The sequence below is a fragment of the Pteropus vampyrus genome, unplaced genomic scaffold (genome assembly GCF_000151845.1).
Source record: "Pteropus vampyrus isolate Shadow unplaced genomic scaffold, Pvam_2.0 Scaffold33, whole genome shotgun sequence".
Lineage (NCBI taxonomy): Eukaryota > Metazoa > Chordata > Mammalia > Chiroptera > Pteropodidae > Pteropus > Pteropus vampyrus.
The window spans coordinates 8,996,388-9,009,291 of record NW_011888814.1 but is presented as its reverse complement, the minus strand read 5'-3'; the positions used below and the strand labels follow the sequence as shown (position 1 = coordinate 9,009,291).

The window sequence follows — 12,904 nt, the reverse complement described above, 5'->3', positions numbered from 1 at the left end:
TATACCTCAGTAAAGCTGAAAAAGATGTAAAGCACAAGAAAGCATGCTTTGTCAGTGGACTTCAAATGGGACATAAAATTAATGGTCTAGTGACGATCGGAACAACTTGGCAGCACCATTTTCCATTGACCCAACGGATCTTCAGACTTTGCACTGGAGAAAGCCTTAGCTTTGACTTTGCAGAGAGATAAGTGAGGAGGGCTGCTGAGGTGTGTGGCTGAAAAGCAGACTTTGTTATAACACAGAGTGCTGGTTACCATTAGAATCAAAATATGATTGACAACATATGCATTTTTCTTAAATACTAGTCTACTTAAAAATCACTTAATGTTTAGGACTTAAGATCTGTTTATTCTACAAGAACTGAACAAATCTTCCTGTGTAAACTGGAAGATGTTAAATTTAGATAACTATTCAAACTCGCATTTGAATAGCACTAGTTAATTTTATCTGTTTATAAATATACATCCTTATGTCTTCTTTATTAATAGTAACATTAACTGTGCTGTTCTTTAAAAAAAAATATAACATTACCAGAATTGAAGCATGCATTCTTAGAATATCCAAACTTAGAATATTCTATCACTATTTTTCTTAGAAGCTACATTTTAAAATTTCTATTTCCTCCTTTCTACTCTGGTAGTATCTTCCTTCCTTTTCCCCCTCCTTACTTCTTTTCCTTTTTCTTTTCATCTCATTAAGTTCCACAGTATAGCGCTGCATTCACTTCACCCATTAGAGCCCTAATATCGACAAAGTTACCAAAAACGTAAAATATTCTTTGAAAGTAATTTCTTCTGGTCAGCCGCTATGGTCACAGCAGCGAGAACCCAGGGTACAGTAAGACCCGCTGGGGCAGGCTCAGGAGAGGAAATTCTTAGAGAAGGGGTCAGCAAACTCTAAATATTGTAGGCTTTGCAGGCCTTGTGTCCTCTTTTGCAACGATTCAGTTCTGCTGCTGTAGAACGAAAGTGTTTATAGACAACATGTAAATGAATGAGAGTGCTGTGTTCCAATAGAAGTATTATGGAAACTCAAATTTGAATTTCATTAAATGTCCATGTGTCATAAATTTTTTTTCTTCTATAGATCCCCCTGCCCCCCAACCATTTAAGAATGTAAAAATCATTCTTAGCTCATAGGCTGTATGTCAGTGGGCCAGATTTGGCCTAAGGGCTGTAGTTTGCCGATCCCTGATATAGAGAATTAAAATGCTATTTATTATTCTTGCTGGGGGATTCTTTGAAAGAAAGGAGAATGAGGTGGAAAATAATAATAATTGGCAATTGAACACTTGTGTTTAGCAAGTATTATTCTAAGTACTGTATGCACATAGACTCATTTAATCCTTACAATTCTAGAAGGTAGGTAGTGTTATTATTCCCATTTTAAAGATGGGGAATCTAAGGTATAGAGAGATGAAATAACTTGTCACTTATTACATAGCTAATAGAATCAGAGTCTAGATATAACAACTCACCAAGTTGAGTCCAGTACCTTCAATCTGATCCATTATGCTGTATAGCCTTTCTGGGTAAAATATCTCACATCTTGTGGTGAAGACACATTTTCACAGGCATACACATGGAGGATCTTTGTCATGCCAGCTCCATTAAGCTTTTGAACAAAAAGTTACAGAATGTTCAAAGTAATGTTTCCATTTGGAGGCAAGGGGACAGATGGCACTCTTATTTAGTAAGGAAGTCATCGAAGGTGTTTGAGCAGAGGTGGAATGACTTTTGCACTTTTGCAGTTCCTTAGAAAGACTGGTTATTTTCTTTCCTATAAAATAAAAGTAAAAATTTTAAATCCTTCCTATTTGAAATTTAAATCTGCCTAATTATAAAGGAACAAACAGCGTGAACACCTCCCTATAGCCCACTCAGGCACAATCTCATTACATTTATAGGATCTGGGAGTCTGAAAGGCCAGAACTGCTGGCAGGAGATGATATTTCAGATTGCTCTGTCCTATTGCTTGGGTCTTCTGGCCTAAATGTTACTACAAGTTGATTGTATTGAGATACTTAATTCTGTTGTAGACATTTTAGTTGTTACTATAGAAACTATGAAGTAGTGAGATTCTCGTCAGTGAAAATACTAGAGGCTAGATAAGCACCACGGGGATGCTGTTAAAGGAATTCTTGCACTGGATGGAGATTGGCCTAGATGATCTCAGATCCCTTTCAACTCAAGAATATATTTCCATAGAAAAATCTGCGTCCAAATATTGAGATTTAACATTTTAAGGGTCACATTAGAAAAGTGAAACATTGAGAAAATACATTCACCTGGAAAAGGTGTTTGAAGGTATAAGGTACTCAAGACTTACCTTCTGTAAACAATTCAAACCAGGAATTCTGAAGGAATACCAGAGGCTACTGAAAATTCACTAGTGGAGAAATAAGATAATTCACGTGTTTTCTAAAAATCACCAATTAGGACTTAACCAAGCCAACATTTCCAAAAGTATTTCCACGTTGTCGCCAGTACAAACAGAGCTTTGATCTCTCCCTATGTTCTACCCTATTTTAGAGATTACACATTTCCTTATATTATTAAACTTCCAACTAATTAATATCTCAGTATTGAGTGGTGAGAGTATACAGGAAGTGAGTTATTATTTTCACTATGCCTATATTCTTTTTTAGGTTGAGAGAAAATGAGAAAGCAGGAGGCCCAGAAGACAAAGGTTATATTTAATATATAAATAATAAAATCATGCCGTAGTCATATATACTCTAAAATTTTTTGATGTGTCTCATGTTGAAAAGCATCATATAAAATATATATTACTATTAAAGTACTAGCTGCTTATAGAACCTACTGAGTATTTCACAAATGTTTATAGCTAAATTCTATGTTTTGTAAAACATTCTTTTATTACAGAGAACATTCTGTTATCACACTAATACAGAAAAGTCTGGTCTGGAGTTATAGGTACAGCAGATGGACCATGCCCAGTATTTCTGAGATAATGGCAGGACTTCCCTAACCTCTGTAAATCACCCTGAACACACACGTAGCATGTAGCTTCCCAGTGCCAAAAGAGTGGCAAAGTTCATACTTGACCTAACCTGGATGTTAATTACTTAACTCACCAATTATAGCATTGATGAGATCAAGGTCATGGATTTGATTGTTATATAAACAAGTGTCAGTTGTGTTCCAGAACCACAACTGCATTCTTATTCTCAGCTAGTTTTATTGTAAATATGGGTCATTTCAAGGACTAGAGGAAAGAATTCAAACTCACCACAGCTACTTGGGGGAGAAACAAACCATTGAAACCTTTGTCTGTAGGACCATCTTTATAACAGTGATTATTGTTAAGGGAAGACCTGGGGGAACTGTGGATAAGGAAGTTGACCAAGAAAGCCACAACTGACTATATCAGCATAAAGCACTGAAATGGGTGGTTTCGAATGCTCACTGGAAATCTGTTGAAAATCCAAGAATCTCAGAAAGTCCCACTACCAATCTCATGAGCTCACTGGGAAGCTGCTGTAACTCATTGTCTCTGGCAATCCAGATTCCCTGCAGGCAGTGTGCTCCTCTGGGCAATGGTTGGCTTGTCCGTGTTAATGGCTTTAGGCTAGTGGAATATGAGCAATTTGACTCACGCCACATCTAAGCAGGAGCTTTAAATATGCTTGCATGGTATGGTTTGTTCTCCTGCTCTTACCCTTTACTTTGAGGACGGTACATCCCAGGTAGGGGCTATTCTATCAGCCTGGTGCCAGAAAAAGAAGACTTGGGGAACAGAGCCAATCTAGCAAGTCAACCTGAGTTGAGCAGAGCTGCAGCCGACGCCTGGACCCATGAACAAAGTATAAAAGTTTGTCATAAGTTGCTGAGATTTTGTAGTTGCTTATATTCGTCTACTCCCAGGGAATACTAATATAAGATTTTATATATTCATCCTTTTTAACTTTCCTTTTGTATCTAATGTCTTGAAGAGTCTCATGTTGAAAAATTTTGAAGACTGAATTTCTAACTCCAGTTCAATTCTCTTTTTATTAAAGTGCTTCAGTAGATAAACAGTGTTATCAACAATCAACACAAACTTTACTGAAATATTCACAAATAAAAATCTTCTACTGTACTAAGCGCTCAAATAATGGTCTTCTGTGTAGTGACAATAATCACCATTGGAGGTTGAGTAATCTGAATTTATTCCTAACCACACACATGGGCTCTCAAATTGGGAGATTCAAACTGGTTACCTTACCATATGGGGCTGGCTGTCAATACCTGAATACTAGTCCCAGCGAGTCAGTGAAAAAATGATATGATTTGAAACTAATCACTTATTCTTGGTGCCACAGTTTCTCCATCTGCACTGGGAATTAATCTTCCCTTAGAGAAGACTGGTAAGAAAGTATAAAATGTTAAGGCTTAGCATACTTCTGTGCCTCAGAAAGCATTCATGTGCATATTTTTAAAAGGGCAACTTATTTGTTCTTGACACAAATTAAATACTATATGGCTTTAAAAGAAATAGATTGATGACTGCTCTTTCCTTGAACATTATCTTTTTACTTAAATCACATTAAATTTATAGAATAGGGTTCAAAGATGATATGCTCAGTAAATTATTTTGATTGCTACAAGGACTACCGTCCTACTTTGGCAAAATTTACAAATTATTTTTAAAAGATTCATCCATTACATACTTAACATTCATCATGACCTTTCCATAAAAACAGAAATCCTGTTACCCTAAAGCACAAAGAAGGGAAATCCAAGCTTTAATTAGAGTTTTGGTATAACTCCTTTGGACATGGTTTATAACTCAATCCTGACTTCCAAATGAGACTGTGGTTGACAAAGGACAGAGTAAATACACCAGTTTTGATTAGACCTCCTGGCACAATTAAAGTGGCCTGGGCTATCACAAAAAAGATTCAGTAGTGTCTTATGTTGGAGGAAGTGATTTAAAGTTAAAAAAGCTTGAAAACATAGATGACAAATGTGGAGCTAGAAGAGAAATAAAATTATCCTGATTGAATCAGCAACTTTTCTAAAAACGTTTCTGTTGGGAAGTATGTGATTCTGCTGTAAGAGAAGTTTAAAGAAGTTGGTACGCCAACCCTTATATATTCAAAGAATGTGCAATACTTTCAGGTACAAACAATATCGCTAAATCTCCACACGACACTTTGAAACCACTAGCAGAAAAAAGAAAAATAATTAATCAGCATAGAAGCAGAAAAATGGAAAGCTGTAAAACTCTTGTTGTTCAATTAATAATCGATCATGAGCACAAATGGACATGCCATCTCAATAAATAAAACTTTCTGTAGTTAATTTAAAAAATGAATTAGATTAAAAAACCCACAATTTTCTGCAGTGTACTCAGTCATTTTAAGACTAAGATAGTTTCAGAAATATAGAAATATCCTTAAAGAAGTCCTGACTGTTTCACATTAGTTGTGGTGGAGCACTCTAGGCCCTATACAGAGTACACAAGGAAATAATTTTCACATTGAACATAGTTTCTTGGTGAAGAAAGGAAAAAAACTTTACACAATACACAAAATACACATGCAGTAGTCAGGTAATGGTAAATCATCCTTCACGAAGGAGGTACAGGTGCTCTAAAATCATCTTAACGCTAATGATTTTAGAAAGAGGTGAGTGTCAAAATTTTAAACTTAAAATACAGACTTAATTTCAAAGTTGGTTTTGCCAAACCTCTGGTAAATCCTAGGAATCCAGGGTGAGCAAGAAGAAAATGTTCTCTTTTATGACATGTACCTCCCATTACTATGATGAATGCCACAGGCCAATGCCATAATGAAGTTATTCTCACTCTTGGGGCCAGCAAAGGCCAGGCTGGTTCTAGGTAAGACTAAAAAGTAGGGAGAAGTCCCACAAAAGAGCCTATCCAGGACTGATCCAGCAGGAAACTTCCAAGGCCACCTGGCATCCAAGAGACCCCAGAGCAAGTTGATCAATTTTTTTGTGACTCAGGGTCACAGCCTTGCACCACCTCGAGGCTCAGCAGGCCCCAGAACACCCTGAACTACACTGGATGTCCTTGGACTGGGCCAGCTCTCCCCTGGACAAGCACTTCTAGGGCTGGAAACAAAGGCTGGATGGGCAGGGTAGGCAGAGCACCATTTATTGGAGCCAACCCCCATGAATCAGAGGCTTTGCAGACAAGAGCTTAGTCAGTGATTCTGGAGCAGCTCTTCCCAACAGATGGGCTGTGAAAACACCTCTCTCTCCAGCCAGATCTCATATGAATAGTGGAAATCCTCAGGCAGATCCAACCTCTGCCCCAGCACACTCTGCAAGCAGTTATCCACAGGTGAAAATTCAGAGTCCTGCGGTCTGTCATATCGGCGGCTGTTAAAAGCCTCAATGTTGGCCCTCAAGGTGCATTCTTCCGCTTGGAAGTCCCATGGCCTGGCATCTATGTCTGTGATGGGAAGAGAGAAAGAAAAAGATGTATACAACTCAGGACACTGCTCCCCTTACTACAGAGCATGGTCTATAGGATACCAACAATGGACTGCTCAGAATTCCTTTTTCTGTAAAGAGCAATCTACAAAGTAAGTAAACAACATGCTGCCACTCAGGTTCGAAACACATGCCAACATATATATGCTTTTATATGCAGAGAGTATCTTTGGAAGGGTAGTCTAGAAACCGGTAACAGTGATTACCACTGAGAAGGAAACGGGACTCTGAGGGAGGTAGATTCTTTTACTGTATTTCCTTTTCAATATTTCAGTTTCTTACTAGTTAGTTATACGTACTGTAAGTCCTCAACATCATTGATTGGTTCTATGACTTTAAGTAAAATGATATATAATGAAACCATTTTTACCATAGATTAACTGATATAAACGAGAGTTAAGTTTCCAAAGGCATCTCATCAATGTTATAATGGAATGACTGAATGAAATGATGTTATTTGAGGACCTGCTCATTATATTTTCAAAATGGCAACTTAGTTTCCTTTCTTGAGCTTTTTCTCCAGGATGGGAGTTTCCCAATTGGACAGAATCACCAGCTCTCAAAGAATGGGGAGAGGGAGGAAGGGGTACAACAAAAAGAATCAGAATGGACCAATTACTAAACTTTCCTGATTCCCTGCGACCTCTCTCAAAAAAAAATTTTTTTTTTTTTTCTTAGCACACGATAAATCTGTGTGTCAGCTTATGTTAAGATTACAAGGTAAAGGCTTCCATGGAGGTAAAAACAGAAAACATAATCTGTTTTGCTTCTATTTATCCCACTTAGGCACTTACTTCAGGGCCAGAGATGCATATTTCCCAGATCTTTTATGTCCCACACACAATGGTTTATCTTAAGGAAGTACAGTTGGGGTTTAGGCTCATGAGAGTAGCACAACAGATGGGCAATTTGCAGGATAAAACATCTTCATGTTTTAAAAATCTATGAGAAGTTAAACAATTAATTGTGCTTTATGTCTTATAGTAAAAGTTGCATCCTGGCTTGTAAATTTGTTATCTGCCAATCATATGCTTCCCTTAGTTCTCTGTACCCTTTACTAGAACACTCTCTAAAATTCAGGCAGGTTACAACCCCCTGCAAAGACAAGTTATTAGTCATCTTACAAAAACTCTTAAATGCAGTTATGCAAATAATGGTCAAATCCCACTAAAACAAATGTCAATACAATTAAAAAGCTCTCCAAAATAAATTCTTCCGAACTCTGGTCAATTCTTCCGAACTCTGGTCAATCTTAGCATAAGTCTTGGAAAGTCAGCCAGATATTTTAATGTCTCCTATGAGGCAATATGCAGTTCCCTACATTACCTAGAATGTCCCATAGCCAAAAAGTTTGAATACATCAAACCTTTAGATCTAACTTACAGTTTATAGGTAATACCTGAGATAGAGGAATAAGGTAAATGACACCACAAAGAAGCGAGTAGACAAATTCAGAAAGTGGATATTCGGCAAGAAACTTGGCCTAGTTCTTCAATTAGTGTTTTGGGGAGTAATGAGGGGAATGACTGCTAGATTCAAAACTAATAAAAGGATATAACAACCAGATGGAATTTATGGTCCTGGGTTGGATTATGACTTGGAAAAAAATAGCTTTAAAGAACGTTTGGGGGCACCTGGGGAATTCTCAATATAGACTTGATTATTAGATAAAATAAAAATGTAGCAATATGGAAAGGTGGAGATAATGTTAACTGAAGAGAGATTATAAAACAGCACATACAATTTGCTTTCATTTTAATAAAATGTGTATATGTAGAAAAATCTGGAAGAATATACAATAAGTTGTTAACAGTGGCAATCTTTAGGTGGTACAAATATGACAGAAATATGGTAATACTGTAAAATGTTTGCTTATTTGTATTTTCTAACTGCTTTGTAATAAGAAAAGAGGTTATTTTAATTTAAGAAATCTCTCGAGAAACCTCATTTAAAGGAATGTTTTGGAAAGGAGGTAATTATCCCTCAATGTACTTGTTTAATAAAATGAATTTTCATGGAAAGAGTACATGCTAGATTGGGATAGTGCCTTAGTATGTTATATCAGCACCTGACCTATAATCGCATATTTTCTCATCCAAAATATGTAACAATTCTACGAGAGTATAGGTAAATGTTTATTTAGTTTTGTTTAAACCCCAGGTCAAGAGCTCTGAGAACACTCACCATTCCCGTAAGCCCAGTCATCATTCATGCGGTGGCGCACTTTCTGGTAAATGGCTGACATGGTTTTCATGTTGCTTTTCCTCCACTGGCGCCCTAGGTACTTTGTCTGTATTTTAAGCAGCTTCAGGACATAAAGTTGCAGCATGGCCTGCTTGACCTTGAGAGCCCGCTTTAAGATTGGAGCAGATTTAAACACCACCAGCATCTGTCCATTCAAAGAGGGGTGGAGTGAAGAAAGACAGATAAAAATCTAAAGTTCTTTGGAATTTCCAACTCACAGACAAATTAAGCCAAACCTGGCTGGCCTCAGATTACCCTGGGAAACTTTTGAGACTCTATGGTCCAGGCTCTACTTGGATTTAGACTTCAAGAACATAGAGGAACGACTCTATTTTTATTTCTCAATTAATAGTCTCTACTAGTCAAAGTGCATGATATATATAGTGCAAAAAAATTCTGTCATATATCTCATTTCCACTGTTTGCAGTTTCTTGTGTACCTTCTGGAGATAATTCTATATATGTATTATTATTTTTATTAGTAAAAATGATAGCCAACTATATATTCTGTCATATTGTTCCACACCTTGTTTTTTTAAAACAATGTATCTTGAAAATAATTCCATATCACTATAGAACTGCCTCATTCTTCCCAATGGTTGTATAATATTCTATGATAAGGAGGTATCACAAATTATTTAACCATTTGGTCCCATATTAATGAGCATTTAGGTTGTTTCTAATCTTTTATAATTACAAACAATGCTGCAATGAATATTCTCAGACTTGTGTCATTTGGGATATGTGACTACAATCCAAGTAACAATGCTAACTTCCCTACCAGAGCCGCCCGGAGGGAGGGTCCATATTCAGCTCCCCGAAAAGAAATGGACTGGGAAATAATTATCTCAAATAAAATAGATGTCCAGAATTAGGAGGGGCTAAATCTTATGTAGCATTCAGTGTCTGTCTATAGAGTTCGCAAAGCAGGTCTATAAATATTTACCGAAGATGAAAAAAATTCAGTCAAATGGACACCTCCGTGATCTGAAGCCCCACTCACCATGGTTCTGGAATGCTTCCATTTGGTCAGTTTATTAAGCAGCCTCAGAAGGTTGATGCAGGAAAAGAGATTCCTCCAGCAGAACTGGTTGTTGTCTCCAGCTTCCTGTAATAAGGCATGACCATCATTATCTCAATCCCTACAAGGCTTTCATTCCCACAGAAGTCTGAAAGTCACTATTGGTCAGTTTAGATGAGGCCTTCCATAGAAATGCTACCTCTTCATCAGCCTGCTCTTCACACACTGAGGCCTTAAAGCATGCAATATCTTTCATTTAAAAATACATAGCTGCCAATCCTGGAAGACTCTACCTAGAGCAAGTATTGACTGGTTAGAAAGATGATACATGGACAAAGGAACTTCATTTAAGCAAGTTTTCTTATACAGCTTCCTAATTTAGGATCGGAAAAAAGATGATAGAATTTTACCCCCAAACACTTTACAACACTTACATAGGCTGTGTTTGTAACTGCTAGTTGTTCTGGTAGATTTCAAACTATTTTGGATGGATCTGATATTCATTATGGCTGAGTTTTTTTTTTTTTTTTGAATTAGCCCCCACTCTCCCTTATCAAATATATTGCAATAAATTGCTTAATTCTCCAGCACAGAAGGGAAAAATGGCAGATGGTTAGTTCTAACTAGGTGTTTCTCCTCTTGTATGTTTCTTGATATCTTATGAGCACCTAAGCAGAAATAACAGATGGATGTCAGATTAGAAACAGGTATCTACTCATAGAATCTATTTTTGGGGACAAAAATAGAGTCCTTATGGATTTGAAGGCCTGTAAATATATAGCGGTGTCAGAAACTACATAAATTGATGAGTATGCATTGTAGCCAAACTAATATCTTGGAAATTCCTCATGTCTACAAAGTGATAGGAGAATGTAGGAATAGGCGGTGTATGGAAGTAAGCTGTCATCTTAAGAGAGGAGGGGAGGCATCTGAAAAATGCAAAGGAAAGGGCTTGCAGAAATGACCGACTCAGCCAGTTAAAGTCCATTCCTGACTGCCCTCTCTCTGCCTCCAGGACTCTCCAGCTAACATGTTTTCCCATAGCTACTTCCCCCGCCTCAAGGACTCTCCAGCTCACATCTGTTGATTCATGACTTGCCCACCAACTAATGTTCTTCCTTATCTCTGTAGCTGTGTAGGAATAACAAAACTGTATAAAACTGCCTGTTACGTTACAGTCAAGTCTCAGCCTTTGGATAGGAATCCGCCGAGCTGGTGCCGGCATTAATAAGTGCTGCTTCTTGCTTATATCCTCAGTGTCCTGTCTCTCTGTTAGAGAATCCCATAATGCCAAGGTTGCAGGTTCTACAAAACACACGACCTGTAAATAGATAAGACCAGTGGCCTGGAAATTCCTCTCCCTTTGTAGTCCCCCACCCGAAGCTCCTCCTCTTCATCCTGAGTCATGAGGTACATGTGAAATCTCAGACAAAGGAATCACGTGCCCCTTGCATGGACACTGCAAGGGTATATAAGCTGTAAGAAATCTAACCTAGGAGAGCTCGTGCTTTGGTGCTGTTAAGCCCCATGCTCTCCGCTGGCAATAAATTCTCCTTCTTCTAACAAAGTTGTCTGAGTGTCCAATTTTCTCTGTTGGGTGTCGCATTCCTGTAACATTCCTGATGAATGGAAAATTACCCCCTCCTCTCCCAAATTAATTTGAAGCAAGCAAGAGAGGCATACATATAATGTGGATCTAACATCCAAGATTTTTGAGAGTATTAGGCTTGCCTAAGATATAAATAAGACAATAGGTCAAAACGTTTCAGGAGGATTTGGGGGAAAAATGGCGTAGATGATAGAGGTTCTGTTCATCCCTCTGGTGACCAGATTGGGGTTATGACAAGGAGCAGCAGCAGGCAGAAGTTGCCTGGGATCTAGATGAACAAGCCATACAACTAGGGAGAAATACAGGAAGTCACCCTGCAGCGGTGGAGGGTGAGCCCGGGTGAGGACCTGGGGCTGTCCAGTCTCCAGCAGCTGAGTGGGATAGAGGATGCGGCAGCGGCAGACGCCTTTTAAAGGGGCCATGTCCGAGATCAGATTTTCATGGTAACGGACCTGCTCACTCTGAGCATCAGTGCCAATTTGGCTGCGCGCAGTGGGCACCAGGGCACAGGAAGACATCGTTGGAGTGAGGGCTGAGGAGAGACTTGCTCTGTATAGAAGTGCCAGCAGTATACATTGTTCCCTGTTGAACCCTCCCACAGACCAGTGCATCAGACACAGTGCCGCCATAACTGTGACGTCATCAAACTGGATGAGAGGTCATTCTGCCCAGAAGATTTCCTGAAATCCTACCTCTCCCAACTTGCGGCCCCACCCAAGCCACATATATGTGTATCCTCAGCTAGTCAGGTGCTCCTAGCTGAGCAGCGCCTCACACTGGAGGCAGCTGGCCTCAGTTTCTGGTGTGGCCTTTTGAGGCAACTATAAGCACAGCATCTGTGGATTGCTTGCTGAATCTTAACAGGTGGCCCCGGAGGGGTAGAGGCTTGGGCTAAATTTGGCCTGCAGCGGAACCCCTCTCAGGACTGTGCCACTGGACACCTACTTCACAAATTCACACTACTAAGACCGGGAGACTCAGGAGCTTTGCTTAGTACATAGAAACAGACATGGAAAGGCAGCCAAAATAGGAAGACAAAGAAGCAGAAATCACGTGACAGAACAGAACAGAGATCCAGATATAATGAAGTCAAATAATCTAACAGATGCAGAGTTCAAAACACTGGTTATAAAGATGCTCAATGAACTTTTGGGAAGTGTAGATAAATTCAGCGAGCGCTTCAACAAAGATAAAAAACATAAAAATGGAAATGGAAATTATAAAAAGGAACCAGTCTGAAATGAAGAACACATTATCTGAGATGAGAAGTATATTAAATAAACAAAGGAATAAACAAAGTGAATAAAGAAAAGGATCAAATGCCCTATCCAGAGGACGGGAAAACCAAGGACACGCAATCAGAACAGCAAGAGATAAGATGCCAAGACTATAAAAATAATTTAAGGAGAATATGGGACACTATTAAGGGTCCAAATATCCGTCTGATCGGCGTAACGGAAGGAAATCAAGATGTTGAACAGCTATGTGAAGAAATAATGATGGAAAACTTCCCTAACCTGGTGAAGGAAATGGACATACAATCCCAGGAAGCTCAGAGAATTCC

General features: G+C 38.6%; 1 protein-coding gene across 3 annotated transcripts in view; it reads right to left on the bottom strand.

Annotated features, from left to right (window-relative positions):
- Positions 1 to 3,997: 3,997 nt before the first annotated feature.
- Positions 3,998 to 12,904, bottom strand: part of STRIP2 (striatin interacting protein 2) — a 45,392-nt gene continuing 36,485 nt past the window's right edge. For all 3 annotated transcript variants that reach the window (XM_023528927.1, XM_023528928.1, XM_011357209.2), the window contains 3 exons: positions 9,714 to 9,818; positions 8,652 to 8,856; positions 3,998 to 6,426 (listed from right to left, as the gene is read on the bottom strand). In XM_023528927.1, the coding sequence (XP_023384695.1) occupies positions 6,176 to 6,426; positions 8,652 to 8,856; positions 9,714 to 9,818 (561 nt within the window). In that variant the 3' untranslated portion in view covers positions 3,998 to 6,175. The remainder of the gene's footprint in view (positions 6,427 to 8,651; positions 8,857 to 9,713; positions 9,819 to 12,904) is intronic.